A 17,873-nucleotide genomic window follows, 5' to 3' on the forward strand; every position below is an offset into this window, starting at 1 on the left:
GGGACAGCCAATGTCTAAGGAAATAAACTGAACAAGGGCAGAATAAATGTAGCATTCACCAGCATGGCATTAGAGTCATCAGAAATCAGTCTGAGGCTTTTTATTACTACAAAGTTCTTAACATCCACAAATTTAAGGTGAGAGAGAAGCAGCTAGAAAACAAACCAGGCTGTCACACTGCCAGCAGGCAGACACTATCACTGGTGTCACTTCATTGGCTTGCCTCCCTCCTCCAGGCCAGCATCACCCAAGGCACAACTGCAAAGGCTCTGCTTGATGTTCTTTGCTCAGCACTGACATGGGACAGAGTGGCTTCCACCACCTCTCTCCTCTGAGCACACACTTCCAAAACGTACAGCAAATCCTATTGCCACAGGGAGGCTGGCAAGGTAGAAAGAAATCTGTATACAGGAGGTAGTAATTGTGATTTTTAAATAACAACTTTGTTTTCTCGTAGCTGACTCACAACTCCTTTCAGCTTTTTTTAAAAAAAAAAAAAAAAAAAGACAAAACAAAAAAAAACCCCACAACTTTGCTATCCTACCAGCAATAGCCCCAGACTAAATAGTATTTTCCTACTTCAGTGGAAGGACAGACAAGCTAGGAAAAGTGTCACTCTTCCTGATCAAAAACTTTATTCTTGGCAAAAGGCCAGTCAGAAGATGATTAGAGCAGTCTTTATGAAGATGAACAGCTACTTTTCCCCTTTAACCACAGGGTGAATCCACTCACCATTACCACTAACAGTCGGTAGCCCAAGAACAGCAGTGTATGGATGGGGCTGCTAGTGCCAAACTGTGCCACGGCTACACAAGTCAAGCACTACTGAAGAATCCAGAGTTACAGAAGTGGTAAAGAGTTGTAGCTGCGCACACCTACTGCACATTACTCTTGTGTACTCTCGCCAGTACCTGTCCACACCATGGGAAGTTTGCCAGTTACTTCCAAGCTTGGCTACAGCGAATTCAATTAGTAGTAGGGTTTTTCTCCTGGAATAAGGCACTATAGTGTAGGACTTGAACCGGACTTGAAAGAGTTTACAGCTCTTGACAGATTATCTTTGGCTCTTCTAAAACGGGCATAAAAAGAAGCACTTTAAGATAAATAAGAGGGTGGGGAGGTTAGGGGAAAGGTACTAGATGAAACTGTGTGATTTTCAAAAACCTTCAGGCAAGAAGCTTGATCTTACTTTTTAGTCTTTTCACTTGTGCTTACTTATCAGGGTACAACTGGAAAAAAAGAAAGGTCTGTCTTCACAGTGAAAGCTGGTGCACCATGTAGAACAAAGTCACTAGTTTGTTTGTCACTTCACTGTCAGGCTTCCACTCAAGTCAGTTTTTCCTCAGAACAGCTGGTTGAAATAAGCCTCAACTCCAGGACTAAGGATTTCCTCCTGTTTTACACTGATGTCACCAAAAGGGAAACCCCCCTTTCTTCTCTCCACACCCCAGTGCCATTTTTGTCTCCACACAGGTATTATCTAACTTAACACCCTTGCACAAAAAAAAAAATCCAAAACTTTCCAGAGCTCTCTTGGGACTCTGCTTCAGTAACTCACTATTTCAACACATTTTATGAACCTGAAACAATGTTTTGTGAAGCTGGACTTTAGACATAACAAGTAAGGAACATACCAGTTAATTTAGGCAATATTTTAACATATATATATATAGGTAAAAAAATAAATTGTCTTGATAAGAAATATTATGTAACCTGATTAAGAAACAAGTCCCCAGAAGCTATGCAATACAGCAAAATGCACTGGCTGTATAGCTGACACCAGGATAGCTGACTGCTTATTTTCAGAATTAAAAAAAAAAAAAAAACCACCAACAAAAAACCCAACACCCTAAGGACAGACCATTCTACCTAAGAAATAAACCTGATTCTTTGCTGGAGATTGCAAAATGTTGTTGAAGAGCCTCCACATTGCTACTTGACTTTAGTTGGACTTTCTTTCCCGTTCTCGTGCAGTCACAAAGTTAAGCAGGTCGATGGCTGTAACGATGCCAAACACCATTTGCCGCTTACTGGAGGAACCGTCAGTGTGATCTACACAGAAACAAAGAAGGGATTCTGGCTTTAGGAGGCACAAAAAACACACCATCCCACTTGGTTTTAATGGCACTGTTTTGGTAAAAAGGGAGGTGCCAAGCCATCCCAGCTCCATGTGTCAGGGCCTCTTGGTGGAGCTGGTTATCACTGATGACTCCTGTACATTGAGGGGGAATCCAAACAGCATCTTGACCAAGTCACACAGGAAGTGGCAAGGATTTTCATTTCAAAAGGCTCCTCAACCAAAGGGATATAGAAACTGAAACACTACGGAAGGAAGGATAAGGGTCCATCTGATTTATTTTTCTTGACATGAAAATTCAAACCAAATCCTCTGTTATAAAGCATATTTTCCTCATACATTAGTTTCTGTGGCTCTACTTGAAGCAGCTGCAAACTGATAATTATACTGTTTGAACCAGGGGCCACTAGGGGAGGACATGCAACACTACCATTTTCCTACACCACTGTCAAATACAGAATTAGTATAAAAATCAGAATATAACATTTTCCCATTTATATCTAAAAAAATTTATTAACCAACTAATCATTGCTGCACTGAGAGCACAGGTTCAAGCAATTTTTCATTGTGAGCATAAGCATTTGACCTGGGAACCAAGTGGCCAAATGCCTTCTGGCCCTTTATCTATGGTCTAAGTTTCCTGTTCCTAAAGTCTGGCTGTATTGAGATGTTTAGCCTACTTATACACTCAGTTTGTTCAGCCAGCTGGATTGTCCTGGACTTCTCATTTACTCAATCTTTGTTCCATTGCAAGCTTTCAGTGAGATTCTAGGTTTATAAATAGTTAGTCAGTGCAGAGTCAAGAGCACATACTTATGGAGATTAGCAACAAGCCCAAATTTGATGACTACTCTTCATTTACAGTTATAATTGAGATAGCTGTCAGATAAATTTATCTGGTGGGTCTTAATATTGTTTTTAGTCTCATTTCTCAGTGTTTCTAATTTTGCAGGTTGCCTGCTATAAGGAAGATAAAACAGGAAAAAATATTATTCACATATAACAGTGATATACCCTAGCTTTGACGATTTATTTAGTCATTTCCAGTTCATAAAGAAGGCAGTGTAGAGTTTTGAGAAGGATGAAGAAAAGTAGAGTTTGGAGGAAAAACATCAAGTGAAGCAGAGTAAGTTAGTTTAAATGAAATAAACAGGAAAAAGAAATATTAAGCTATCTTGAGACACTGATGTTAGTGTTGACATCTAGATCTTACTAAACTTTATGAAGTTGTAATAAAGGTTTTGCTTTAGAAAGGCAAAAGCTGGAAGCGTAGTTAACCTTGGACACTCACTATGATGGAATTGCTGGAAGTTGTATGGCAGGAGTAGGAAGAAGCAGAGATCAGTGGTACTGCAGGAGCTTATTCATTGTCTTACTGCTTCTACTTCTGAGCAGTAACTTGCTCCAAAAGCAGGTACATTACAGTATGTGGGGTTATTAATGCATTTAACATTTACTCCACAAGAGTTACAGTGCTAGTGTCTTACTAAGTGTTAGTAGCACATAGTTATATACACAAAAAGAGGATTTGGCTTCTTCGGAACTTGTTTACACACTCACACTTGTACTTGCTTCTTGTTACCACTCAAAGATTACCTCTTACGAGGTGCAGTACATCATACTCACATTGAATTTGTTCATGAACCACTAGAGCAAAGTGGTCTGTTTCCAGGATATGAGAGAGTTTTCCCAAGTTGTCTTTCAGGTTAATCTGAGGAGAGAGTTACAAAACTTAAATAAAACAGCCCTTTATACGTTTAGTGGTCAATACTCCCCATGTACTCCGTGCAGTATTAAAAACAATACAATCAGCATTTATATACTGTTCCCATCTGAAGTATTGTAAAACACTAACAAATCAAGGCCAGCTTAAAAGATCAGTTTTCTTTGTTTCTAATTTCCAAGAAAACAGAACAAAAAAATGAAGCACTACATGAAGTTATTCATTCTGATTCTGTAAACATAATGAATACACTGAACATACTGCATTTCTGAAAAATGTTAATGATGGAAGAAGGTCAAGTGTTCCATGTGTCTAACAAAAGAAGTTACCATAAAACTCATACTTGGTGATTTTACTCTAGCAAGACTAGGAAAAAGTGAATGAATCAGGCTGCAAATCATTGTGGAAGTGAATACGATCTGCAAAGGCAGCAAGGGAAGAGAAAAGCCCAAACAAGCCAAAAACAAACTAAGGGTGAAGATTGCTCAGCTAACACTGTATTCAGGTGCAAACCAAGGAGCTGAAAATTAAGAATTCATTTTTAGTGAAGTTCAACTTTGCTAAAACTAAACAAGAAACACCCTGTGTTGACTCCGCAGAAACAATACAGATCGTTCTGAAACACTTAGCTAATCACCTGCTGGAACCATTTGAAAGAATGCATAAAACTTCTTCCTACATGCTTTAACATATTAAGCAGCAGCAACAGGTCTATTACCCAGGTGACTCTCCTCTGGTAACTGCAGTACTCACCATCTGACATACGTTCGTTAAAGCAGATTAAAGCCATTTACAGCACAGAAAAGTCTTGCACTGCAGATTAAAAAAGCCTTTATCCTGCAGTGACCTCAGCTTGTGGGAGGAATAACTGCATGAACAGTTGGGCTGCACTGGAACACAGAGCTCTGGTCTCCATACTGAGAGTTAGAAGAGATCAAAAGGATTCCCAGCAGCCTGTGCTTAAGGGAGCAGCAGGCTACAGTGCATACAGAAGCATCAGTCCTTAAGCTTGTGGGCCAGGCAAGGAGTGGGGGGAGATCTGGACTTACTGCCACATCAAGTCAACTATCAGTCACCACCACTGACAAGCAGTTTTGTGCAAATGTACGTGCAAAGCCTAACTTTTAAACCTAAGTTCAAAGCTCACTGAAGGGGTAGAGCCCCTTGCCGTCTGATTGTGTATAACCAACAGACCTGTTTTCAGGGACTGGGTAGGCTAAAGATGACCAGGACAAGCAGCCCATAGGCAGCACTGTGACAGCTATGAAGACAAACATGTTTTGAAATGCTTAATGGACATTTAACAGAACTCCCATGGAGTTTTCACCTGTCTCACTACTGCTCATTCAAGCTCACTAAAAATTTTGCCCACAAGTTTTCCCACATTTAACCTACTAAGTCTTTAAGGCAATTAGCCTATGCACATGCTACTACACTACACATGACTGGGACTGTTTGTTTGGCTCTAAGGGCAAGCGACATGGTACTGCTCATGGCCCTACAACTAAATTCTCTCCTTCCTCAGAAGTAGGCTCTGGTCCACCAGGGATGCTGGGGACACCACGCCTTGCGTTGTTTAGCAGAGTGCCAAATGGTTTAGGACACTAACCAAAAATCACACCAGGGAACCAGCTAACAATTAAACACTAGGTATAGTAACAAGAAAGTGTCAGAGACCATGCCCCAGCCCTATCTTCTTGTAAAGGCAGACAAGAATTCTGCTAAGGCTATGTCTGCACCACACCTAACAGATTTTAGTAGTTGATGCAAAGATCCTTTGGGGAAGAAGGGTTAAAGAGACCCCAAACCACTGGAACTAACATCTGACTCCACAAGAATGGCCCTCCTTTCCACTAACACACAGCACTTGTTTGGATTGACAAATTATCCTGTGACTAGTGTTTCAAAGCCCAAGAGTACTATCCTACTGGAGACTTAAAAAGCTATAACCATTACTCTTGCATTCTAAGAGATTGCCACAAAATAATTGTGGCGATCATATCAAAGAAAGCTTCCTGTGTTGCCAAAAGACAGCTTTGCCTTGGTAGTCACAGGCTAAGCTGACTTCTTATTGGTACATGCTGTGGTAACAGATCCTAACTGTAGGATATCCTAAGTCATTTCAGTGACACAGATGATCCGTTTTCCCAATTTCACCAGTAAACAAGCCAAATAAGCTTGACTGAAGTGGTAAGAAAAGCAAAATCCACAATACTTCTGAGGTTATGTGCATTTAACCATGTTTCTCCATTAAGTCATCAATTCAAATGGAAAATAACCAATGAATGATGCTTTTAGTTAGCTTGTTAGCAATACCACCATTTTTGAGTCACTCCCCTTCCATCCTCCACCAAGAAAAAAAAAGTCAGAACTAAAGAGAAAAGAAATGGTTAAGCTGTTCTTTACTAAGGAAGCATGAAAAACTTCAAGCTGCCCATGGAAAAAAGCCACAACCTCAGAAGCACAGAGAATTGGCTACTACAGCTAACACCAGTGCAGCTACAGAAATGATTGCACACCACCAGCCCCACAAACTCTGAAGGTGTCCAAGTGAGGGAGAACATGAACTAAGCAGTTTTGTTACGCACCACATTTCCACCTGATGCTTGATTATCTGTCTGGGAAGGAAGAAATATATTTACATTTGTCCATAAAGAACTAGCATCCTTTCTCAACCTCAGGGACTTGGCAGTCTGTAGACTGAATGGAAGCATGACATATACTTCCAGAATACAACACCTCATCCACTATGAGACAGTGTTGAAACTAAAAGCCTGGTGAAAGCTAGGTCAAGCATTCCATGTTAAAAACAAAATCCTTTTCCTGCAAGAGAAACAAAGCAACAACAACAATACTTATATATTTTAGAAGAGCACCCATATAGCTGGGAAGTTGTGGTATCTTGGCACACCACATTGGACGGACAGGTGAAAGTTGCTAACATCAAAATCCACATATCTTGACAACATCAGCTTTCAGCAGCCATCCCCCTGTTTCAGCAAGGCATCTGATACAAAAGGCAAACAGTTGCTTTTTTTTTAGCCAATAGAGAAATTATTTAGAAGAGCTGTTTCAACATCTCCCTGTCTCTTCCCCTGGATAGTTACATTGCCCAGATTTGTGCTGGGGTTTTTGGGGAAGGAGGAAAGGACAAGCATGCTAGAAGAAAGCCTGCTGAAGTAATGGAACAGCACAATACAGAGCCACAACGCAAACCTGGGAGCTACTGAGTGGCCTAGGACAGTGTTTAGAGCATATCCGTGCTCAATAACAGCTGCTCTGTATGCTCCCAGGTAAACCTTACCCAACCTGATGCCATTGTAGTGTTAGGACATCTACAGTAGTACTTTAAACCTGAGAACTAGGACTTGTAGAATATACCTGCTTACCTGTTTAAATTGCTTGTAGATTACTTTGCTAACTTCATCAGAAGGCTGAACTTTTCCAGCAAGCAGTGAAGAAAGCATGTTACCTAGGGTAACCATGCCCAAAATTAGCCTGGGGAAGGAGAGGGAGAAGATAGAGAAGATAGGGGTAAACAACACAAAAGCCTCAGGTGCTCCTGTAAATAAAAGCATCCATTCTCAGCCAGCCTGGAGAAGTCAGTTCAACTGCTTCATGGTATAAAGCAACATTATTGATGGTATACTTGGATTTTGTGTCTCTGCAGGAGACAGGGTCCAGTTCTCAGAAGTTCTGGAGACTCACACAGAAGTCAGCAGGTGCTGTGGGTGCCTGGCCCTTCTGAGCATCAGGCTCTTTGACTCTCTAGTCCTTGCAACTGGAGAGCTTCTTGCAATCTGAGAGAGCTTTTGAAAAGCACAACTCCATTGTTTTACGCCCTCATCTGTCCTTTTGAAAGGTGACAGGGACAGAGACACGCTCACCTCAGTTTTGCTCATTCCACTTCTCCCTGCAAAGATGTTGCAAGGACCTGAAACAATTAATCCCTTGAGTTAGCACTGTAACTGGAGAGTAACTGAGCGACTCTTCATTATTCAGCCTGTCCTACAGGAGACCTACGGGGTAATAAGGCATACCAGCTTGCTGGGGACACCCTGGTTTATAGGGGTCACTACAACATTGCACTATAATGCAGTGTTCTGAAGAAACTGGGTGAAAGCTGTGGTGGAGATGGGTAGGTTTGGGGTTGTAGTTTTAAATATGAATTTTTGCTCTAAGTTAAACAGCTATTATAAAAAGCAATTAAATTATCCTGCTGAGACACACTGAGTAAGTATATCATAATCATTAGAAGCTTATTATGTGAAGGGCAGGAGAGTCCTGGCATGACAACATATGAAGTCCAGCATTAGTGTGTTTAAGGTAACGTTTCTGAACTGTGTAACCATAACTGAAGAAAGATAAGTGAGAGGATATTATACTTCTAAGCGTTTAAAGACATCCCTTGGGACCAGGTGAGGGAAGTGATACATATGGATGAATAGTAATATATGTGGACATACCCAGATTCATCAACAACTGGTACCTGGTCGAATCCCTTCTCCCGGAGAATTTCAACAGTCTTTGCACAGGTAACAGTTGGAAGCACAGTCAGGGGAGCAGAGAGGCTTAATTCCTGAACACTGATGTTCCACCACCTGGGGACAAAATAAAAACCAAACCCATGCAAGTCTTATGGAGAGAACAGAACCAGTTGTTCATGTACAGTGGCCTTCAACACTACAGGAATGACAAAAGGCTGCAAGGAAGAGTCAGGATTCAGCCAGAGTCAGTAAAGCTTCTAGTCTTTCAAGTTTGCTCCCCAGTATCAGAAAGTGTGAGAAGGCTTTAAGACCAAAACTCTTTTCCTCATTTCATCTACTTTCTAGGATTACAGATAGTTAGTGGAGAGTACTAATCTCTCCAGTTTCAGTATTTATATCTTACATAGAAAATTTTGTGCTCATACTCAAATAGCTAGCCATATTTAAAGTCATTATAGGTAGCAACTTAGCAAAGATCCCCTCCACCTATGTAGACTTGCAGTGCTTTGCACTGAAGAACTCTGATCTTGGAAGAGTTCTCTGTATGCTACTTTTTCATTTCAGATACAACCCTTTTCATAATAAAAAAATCATTAAGTACCAAGTTTTCTTCTCCTGCCATGCAACTCAAAGAAGGAAATCAACTAATTTAAGCAGATTTCATTAATAGCTGCAATTATACATCAACACAATAGCATGAAATATTAGCTAAATCAAAGCAAGTAGTGTAAAGCTCATTTCAATTTAAATTAGCACCTGCCATAAAGTCAATTGAATAGACTCATGAAAATCCAAATGGATCTGACGTGCTTACCAAGGTTTATTGACAAGGTCTTCTTCTTTCATGAACCCTTTCTGAATCATCCATTTGTCGCTCAAGAACTTGGACCTGGAAAGCATCAAGGAAGTGAAAAGCTCATTAGGAGGTTGAACGTCTGACAGCAAATCTAATAGCACACAGAGGCGTCTGTTTACAGCTCACCACCACTAACAACTAAAGCGTAATTGAAAGTATACTGCCACTCACCATCTAAGCTTACCAGCCAGGGACATTGAGAAGAAATACCCACAGGAAGAAAAAGCAATCCCATAGGAAACAGCTAAAAGCATCATGTTTTGGGATATGTTTCAATGTGGTAGGAGAGAAACTTCTCAGCACAGCTCAAAGCCCTCACACTTCCACCTGTAAACTCACCCCAACGCTGGCTGCTGCTACAGTAGTGCCATGTTCTGCTGTGGACATAGGCAGAGAGAGCAGACAGCCTTACAGGGACCCTTCCAGGAATGGGATAATACCAGTGGTCCCCCGATAAATAAAACAGTGAAAGCAAGTCTTCTCCTGTGAAAGATGCTAACCAGTGATTGTTATATACTGAAGTCAGACACAAGGAAGAGCTCAGCTTTCAGAGGGCTAAGCTCCTTTCTACTCCATGTCAGACCTTTTCTAGATACCTCAGAAGTTGTGCCCTAAACACATTCCTTGCTTTGGTAACTGGGTGCTATAAGAAATACATATTCAATTTGCTACTGCTGTAAGGAGGTCTGAGGGACTGCTCACCCTTTTCCCAGAGAGAAAACAAGCAGGTTCTTACATGTAGTTCCTGATAGAGTCAGGGAGGATAACAACACAGCGCTGACCTTCCTTCAGCTCTTTGGCTGCCTTCACAGCTACAGACATGGCACTGCCTGAGCTGCCACCTGCCAAAATGCAGATCAGAGGCAAAACTGTCAAACCATAAGTGAAATGAGAAAGAATGAAAGAGGGGAAGAGACAGAGGAGCCCAGGGTAAGTAAGACAGCTTCTGAAGTGGAAGGAGGTCTCCCTGACCTGCACAAGGCTTCAGTCTCCCACATATTTTTCAGAGAAACCCAAAGGATTTGCATCTGCTCTTACCACACAGCAGTCCTTCCTCTCGGATCAGCATGCGTGCTAAAGCAAATGACTCCTCATCATTGCTCTTATACCACTGGTCCACTGCCTGTGAAGGGGCAGGAAGACAGAAACAAGGGTCTATTTAAATGAGGAGGGCTAGGGGAGCAACACAACATGGGTGAATTCAACGCATGCTCTTTGAGGTAACAGCTGCCCTACTGAGCCATGTGCCTGGGTTTCCATCCTCCAAATGCCAAGTGGGTTTTTTTTTGCCAAGGTTAAGATGATCACATTAGCACAACAGGCTCTTCATTGAAACCTTGCTGTGAGAACAGCCTGTTGCAAGACAGCCACAGAGAGCAAACAGTTTCCTCCCCTCTTGGAGGGCTTCCCAGGGACACAGGCTCTGCTCAGGACATAGCCATACCACTTTTGGCCAGGAGGGGTTGCGGTGCTTTGTTGAGGTTTTTTAAATTTAAAAAAAAAAAAAAAAAAAGGAAGTACTGTGTTCTAGGAAAATGTTATCTGCTCACAGCATTTCCACCTGGCATTGTAAAATAAACATGGCCAGTGCAGAAGCCTTCTGAGGACTGCTTTTACTGATGGGAAGAACAGGAATAGTTCTGTCTGCTAGCCCCCCCAAGTTTTTCCTCCACCTTTCACCTCACTTCTGCATCCCAACAGAGGGCAGTAAACCAAGAAGCATGACTTACAGATCTATCCAACACTGTGGGGATAAAATCATATCCGATTCCTTCCACTTCATACATTGTCTTGTCAGTCTTGTTCAGTTCTTCTGGTGTAGCAAGGATGGAGCCTTCAGGATCGACACCTATAATCTGGAGAAGCAGTTTCCACTTTGGTTACCGTGACACACTGCTTTTGAGAACACAGCTATTTACTCATGAGCGCTGGCCTCATTACAGCTGTTGGTGTCACACTGGCTGCACACGCAGCCAAGCTAACAGCAACCTAGTCTCCTATTCATTTCTTCCTGGCAACATTCACCTCCCCTGTGAGCAAAATGTTTTGCTGCTTCTGGCCCCTTGGCAATCCATCCTGTCTCCTCAGGCTGTGGACACTAAGTGAGGGGCACCATTTGTTCTACATGAGTTTTGTTTGGTTTAAACAGAGTACAGGGTTTCCCCAAGATAAGATTCCCCTCATTTACATGTCAGGCATCATTACAGACAATACATTTTGTGCAAAGTGTAAGCAGATAAGTTTTGTTTACCACTCCCTGCCTATGTAGGAAAATATTCACAATTGAAACATGATACCAACTTCTGTGAGGAAATCTAACACAGCACACAGGTAGACACACAGGTTATTGTGTGCAGAGAAAACTTCACTTTGTAAAACCTCAGCAGCTCCAGATAAGTTGGTGAAGGCACCGTCAGAGAGGAAACAGAAGCCTGCAGTACACACCAGAGAAGGAAGTTTCTCAGACACCCCATAAAGGGATCTGTGGGCCAATTTTCATCTGCTGAGCCAAACCTGAACTCTGGTCACCAGCGAGACCAGAGCATGATGATTTCAGACAGTCTGAAAACCTTTCTTTGCTGCTCAGAACTACCCTCTCACTGAGGACATCCAAGAGCTTCCCATAGAGACCCAGGGCAGGCTTGCAAAGAATGGGACGTGCCAAGTGGAACAGTTTGAGGTTCACCTCGCTAAAGATAAATTATTTAGGGTCCATAGAGACCCAGCCACTTACTTTGCAACCTGGACACTTCTCCTTTAGCTTTCTGGAGATGCCAGTGATAGTACCTCCTGTGCCAGCCCCAGCCACCAGCATGTCTATTTTTCCTGTTTAAAGGTGAGGGATAGAAGGCAGTTGTGAAATCTCCCCAGAATGATGGATTAAAAATCCACTTAAACCTAAGTATGGACTTTCTTTAACAAAAATGGGCAAGACAAGGCTCTTTGCTTCTCAAGAGCTGTGTTACAAGACCTACCTTAAGACCACCTTGCTTAATCCCCATTTACTTCAACAATGGTTTTGAAGTGTCCATCCAGTGGCCTGGCAAGGCACCAATTTGTGGTACTTTGGACAAAGCTGGAGGTTGCCCATACAGCTGACACCTGTAGTTCTCCTGTTACTGTATTTGCTGATGTAGATAATTAATTCTTTAACTTAGAATGAGCAGCCCATTATATTAGTGAATTTACCAAATGAGTGCCAAGAGCATGGGATAGGTATCCATTGAGAGAATTGTTAACTACTCTCTCATTTTCATGTGAGGAATACTATTTTGGTCATGAGCACTCAGAGTGAGTGCAGGTATGATAGTTCTTCTGCCACCCCCTACAGTTTCCATGGTGCATCCACATTACAGCTTTGTTAATGAAAAATACACACACCAAGTCACACACAAAAACAAATGCTTACCAGGCAAAAGAATAACACCCTGCCAAGCAGGGGTATAAGCTCAGTAATAACTGAACAGCGACTGGCCTATGAGGAAAAGTAAATACAAAGAAGCAGCCTAAAGCTAGAACTCATCTAGACTCTCAGTTTGTGGGATAGCAGTTTGTTAAAGTATACTCATTTTAACTCAAACTTAAAGAAAGTTTGCCACAAAGACAAGCCAAATCCTCTGAACAGCTAGAGTTACTTGGGGGGGGGCATTGAGGAGGAGGAGAGCCCTTCACATGGTCCTCACCTTAATGAGAAGGAATTTAATAGCTGATTTTCTTATTAGAGGGTCCCATCAGAAACGGTATTGTTTCATAAGGCAGGTCAGTAGCCTCCTATAAGACTTCCTTCTACCACCTATGGCAAATGCCTACATGGTAGGCTGCAGCAACACACTGAATACCTCCACAGCTCTCAAAGCAATTCCCCCACTGGGTGAGTTAGTCCAGCTAAAGCTCTCTACTGCCACAACTCAATCGCTTCTGGTACTCCAACCTGGCTGCTTAGAGCTAACATGAAAGCAAACCCTGCAGAGTAAACAGGTCTTACTGGTGACAACTACAACACAGAGCAGATTGTAGTCCTGAGGACTCCTAAGTGAAGAAGCTTCCAGTGTAATGGAGTATTTGGTCTGAGAATGTAAAAATACTTAAGTGCCGGGTCCTGCACTTGGGTCACAACAACCCCATGCAACGCTACAGGCTTGGGGAAAAGTGGCTGGAAAGCTGCCTGGCAGAAAAGGACCTGGGGGTGTTGGTCAACAGCCACCTGAATATAAGTCGGCAGTGTGCCCAGGTGGCCAAGGCGGCCAACAGCATCCTGGCTTGTATCAAAAAATAGTGTGGCCAGCAGGACTAGGGAAGTGATCATGCCCCTGTACTCGGCACTGGTGAGGCCACACCTCGAATACTGTGTTCAGTTTTGGGCCCCTCACTACAAGAGACATGCAGGTGCTGGAGCGTGTGCAGAGAAGGGCAACGAAGCTGGTGAAGGGTCTGGAGCAGAAGTCTTATGAGGAGTGGCTGAGGGAACTGGGGTTGTTTAGCCTGGAGAAAAGGAGGCTGAGGGGAGACCTTATCGCTCTACAACTACCTGAAAGGAGGTTGTAGAGAGGTGGGTGGCAGTCTCTTCTCCCAAGTAACAAGCAATAGGACGAGACAAAACGGCCTCAAGTTGGGCCAGGGGAGGTTTAGACTGGATATTAGGAAAAATTTATTCACTGGAAGGGTTGTCAAGCATTGGAACAGGCTGCCCAGGGAAGTGGCTGAGTCACCATCCCTGGAGATATTTAAAAGATGTGTAGACGTGGCACTTAGGTACATGGTTTAGCGGTGAACTTGGCCATGTTAGGTTAATGGTTGGACTTGATGATCTTAAAGGTCTTTTCCAACCTAAATGATTCTGTGATTCTACGATTCTGTATTTGTGATCAGAGAAAGCAACGTTAGTCTTTCATGCTACTCTAGCTACTTTTTTTTTTTTAATAATTTAAGCATCACTGCTTTTTCCACCTGGTCACAAGCAGAGGAATCTAAAGAACAAAGAACCCCTCTTTAATGGGGAAAAAAAAAAAATCATTACTATGACTACTGAAATAAAGTAATTCTCTAATGACACACACCATAAGTATGGTATTTGCTGCATCAAAATCCATGCATTTCTCAGCCACCTCAGGTCCCATTCTCCAAGTACCTAACAATAAGAGAATACTAGGGACTCATTGAAGAGGGGGTTAGTAGTAGAGCAAACATACCTTCACACTGTTGCAAGATCTCTTCAGCTGTGGTGTCATAGTGTGTCAGGGGGTTACTGGCATTACGGTACTATATTGAAAGATAGAAGAGCCATTAAGTAGACTAGAAAGACAAAATTCACATTGTGAGGCATTTCAAGAACATGACAAACATTCTCCAAGCCCCGCAACAGCTACATAGACTTTCCAGACTGTTTCCTTGTTATCTGGGCCTAGGCAGAATGCCCAAGGGGAGGTACAACCTTCCTAAGTGACCTAATTTAAGAGTAGTTCTAAGGTGCCAGCACCCTCCAATGCCAAGATCTGTCCTGCCTGTGGGACAGTTTCTTTTAAGAACATGACCCTTGTACCTATTCTTCTATGCAGGACTGCCAACTCAGTGGAAAGCCACCCGTTTTGCAGTCTCTGCAAACACAGGCTCGTTGCTGCCCTCTAGTGACTAAAAAGCTTGCTACTCTACAGCATGGTGATGCTCAACCTGCGACATCTTTTCCTCCACACACCTAGGCTGTTGAACAGTCAACCAAGGACACTAAGGAACAAGGCTGCAATACCTCCTCCCATACTACACCTGCACCTCTGACACTTTGGCTCTTACCTGGTCTAGTATATGTGCATTGGGGATTTCGTTTTTCAGTCTCCATGCTACTCCCACATGAGATTCAGGAGAATCAAATCTGGCAGTAGTTGGGGTCCTCACAATCTCAGCACCCAGAGCTCTCAGGACATCCACCTGTAGTAAATAAAGGTGGTCACAAAACCGAAAACCATACTCCCAGCACAGAGACTTTATTGAGATACAGGGGAAAGAAAACATCTTCCCTTATACCTGGTCTGCAATAGCCTCCTTAGCCACAGCCTCACAGCATCACTGAGCCATAGGTCCAAATCCTTAATGTAATTTGGTCTCGACTAGGCTTTACTTGGGAGCTAGATGTCAAGTTTCTGTTTCTATTGTAGGCCTTCAGGCCTGTAGGGACTATTACTACACATTGAGAAGCCTCATTCAGGCAAAACGCCACCTCCTCTCATGCCGGTCACATATGCTCTGCACTGCAACAGTGCTATAGCCCAGTATTTTATGTTTAAGTGCAAATTATGTATATTTACCTCCTCCTTTGGACACAGGCAAAGTCAACCCTCCAGGGCCCTACGCACCACCCAGCTTCTGTGAGGCCAAGAAGGTTTATGACACTAAGCTAAGGCAAGGCCTGTCTTCAGAGGGGAGGCCTTTGGTGCTGCATGGCACATGGCAACAGCCACGCAGTACCTCTCCCTCCAGAGCAGGTAAGAGCAAGTAATGGGTATAGGCTTTCAGGGGACATTGTTCTCATTTGTCATGCTGCCTTTCAATTGGAACGCTGGAAGTGTTTGAACTGAGATAAATGGTTTTGCTGACAGCGATTTGTTGCCTCAACTGTGAAACACAGGGGATCTCTCTTCTTTTGGCTGCAAGTGCAGCACCACCCTACTGGAGCACAGGACAGGGCTTGCTCTAGAGCTGCACGTTTTGTGCTTTCCACAGTGAAGGTAAGTGGACATTACCCAGGTGGGCTTTCCTTCCCCTTTGTTGCTGTGGTGACAACTCAGATGCTTGCCAGTACCCCCCAGTGTAACCTGAGGAGCTCAGCAGGCTCCCTCATGGCTTTGCTCAGCCCAGTGCAGAACAGAAGAATATTCAAAGCTTCAGCATTGCCTTACTTTGTCCTTCTTTGCTCAGTGAGCAACAGCTAACCCAGGGGCAGGTAGTTACTTTAATGTGCTAGATAAATCTCAAGTTCCCTTGACATTTGTATTTAAAACAGTTATGACAGTTTTCCAAGTGACAGTGCTGTGCAGACAGGTTTTAAACATGTTTCTGTCCATGGCTAGCCAGCCTGGATTTCTCTGGGCACTGGCAACAGGCTCTCAGCAGAGTTCTGCTTGGCCAATGACTTGGACGCCAAGAGCCTACACCTTCATTACTAAAGCCACAGCACTCATCTGCACCAGGAACTCTGCAAGTGCAAACACGCTTATTTTTTAATTCTTGAAAATAAGAGCAGATAGATCTGACCTTCTCCATACTCATTTTCTCTGGCATCACAATGATACAGCGGTAACCCTTCACTGCTGCAGCCAAGGCCAGCCCAATTCCTGGAAGCAAGCAAAGACATGTAGAGCACATGGTGAGGAGCAACAAAGAACAAAACCCACAATGCTAGCTTTGGCATGCCCTGACTTTAATCAGATTTTGACCAAAGGCTTGAGTACAGTGTCTCTAGAGGGGTGGCAAAAGGAACATTTCTGGCTACTGAGGAGAACTGGATTTACAGATGCTGCTAGTTCTTTGAGGATCACAGCCAACAGAAAGTTTAGCCAAGAGTGGGGAAACTTGACGTGCAAACTGCTAGCTTTACCACATGCACATCACCTTCCTCCTGTCTCACCCACTTCATTTTTTACAGAAGTAATTTGGGAAAGGAGTGAGCTTTAAGCCAAAGACAACTAGAGCAATAATTTTGATACTGTCAGAAGAGCATTATAGCCTCTATTGACTCGCTTCTGCATTAAATCCCTAGTTTGCAATGTGCCGAAACTAAGTCCTTTCTAAAAAGACATGATTTAGATGCTGCATGTGATTGAGGTTCTAATGCACTACGTCAGCTTGCTACCAACATGAAGTACCTTGACTGTTAGAGACAGAGACCTCATGTCTACTTTAAAAATCTGTACCTCCAGCCCGATTTCTGCCTTCCAGCTTGTCATTGTCTGCCTGCCTGAAGAGCTAAGCTCAGAAGTGCCTTCCCCATAGAAGAGAAGCTTACACCTGTTATCAAATCACCTCTCTGCTGGATAAGCTAAACAGATCAAGCTAGTTGATATGTGTCTGAGGTCAGGCTGCATGGCACCTCCCCTGCTGTTTTGAGTACCAGGCACAATACCAACACATGCATATGACAACGCCTCACGGCAGCTTACCCTACACAGAGACTCGCTTGTTCAAAGCTGGCTCTGTTCCTACATGGTGCCGGATTGCGTAGGGGTGGGAAGAAAAAAAAAAAAAAAAAAATATCTTTAACTGTTCCTGTAAGAGAAGCATAACTCACACCTCAAGTAATTCAAGTAGTCTTTAAATATTTGGGAGGGGAAAAAACCTCACACTTCTCCCAGTATATTATAAACAAACATGGATGCCAAAAAAAAAAATAGACAGCAAGGCCTCACTAAGGCCAAAGACTGAAGAAAAGCCATCCAGCACTCTCCCTTATGGTCTGTGATGAAGAAAGCATTTTGAGACCTGAACTCTAACACTTTGTACTTTCTGCTAATGACCTGGAAATGCAGCAAACATCAAAACAGGACTTTGGCTGAGGGAGAAGTGGGATGCAGAGAGGACAAAAATATAACACATTAGCTCCCACATTTAACATACTCAGTAGCTCTGAGCAGTAGCCTAGAGCAAAAGCCAGCTCTCTCAGGTTACTGTCTGCCCTGGTCTTTGATTTTAAATGAAAAAAAAAAAAAAAAGACAGCTTTCTGAACTAATTGTCCTGTACCT

General features: G+C 42.9%; 1 protein-coding gene across 7 annotated transcripts in view; it reads right to left on the bottom strand.

Annotated features, from left to right (window-relative positions):
- Positions 1 to 505: 505 nt before the first annotated feature.
- The window catches only part of LOC142418020 (cystathionine beta-synthase-like protein), a 28,670-nt gene continuing 11,302 nt past the window's right edge, over positions 506 to 17,873 (bottom strand). For 6 of the 7 annotated variants that reach the window (XM_075519278.1, XM_075519314.1, XM_075519271.1 and 3 more), the window contains 12 exons: positions 16,389 to 16,468; positions 14,931 to 15,065; positions 14,333 to 14,402; positions 11,878 to 11,969; positions 10,874 to 10,999; positions 10,182 to 10,266; positions 9,880 to 9,985; positions 9,102 to 9,176; positions 8,267 to 8,401; positions 7,190 to 7,298; positions 3,704 to 3,788; positions 506 to 2,052 (listed from right to left, as the gene is read on the bottom strand). In XM_075519278.1, the coding sequence (XP_075375393.1) occupies positions 1,943 to 2,052; positions 3,704 to 3,788; positions 7,190 to 7,298; positions 8,267 to 8,401; positions 9,102 to 9,176; positions 9,880 to 9,985; positions 10,182 to 10,266; positions 10,874 to 10,999; positions 11,878 to 11,969; positions 14,333 to 14,402; positions 14,931 to 15,065; positions 16,389 to 16,468 (1,208 nt within the window). In that variant the 3' untranslated portion in view covers positions 506 to 1,942. Of the gene's footprint in view, positions 2,053 to 3,703; positions 6,808 to 7,189; positions 7,299 to 8,266; positions 8,402 to 9,101; positions 9,177 to 9,879; positions 9,986 to 10,181; positions 10,267 to 10,873; positions 11,000 to 11,877; positions 11,970 to 14,332; positions 14,403 to 14,930; positions 15,066 to 16,388; positions 16,469 to 17,873 lie in introns of all 7 variants that reach the window. The other variant, XR_012778173.1, reaches the window with a different exon arrangement.

This window comes from Mycteria americana, chromosome 1 (assembly GCF_035582795.1).
Source record: "Mycteria americana isolate JAX WOST 10 ecotype Jacksonville Zoo and Gardens chromosome 1, USCA_MyAme_1.0, whole genome shotgun sequence".
Lineage (NCBI taxonomy): Eukaryota > Metazoa > Chordata > Aves > Ciconiiformes > Ciconiidae > Mycteria > Mycteria americana.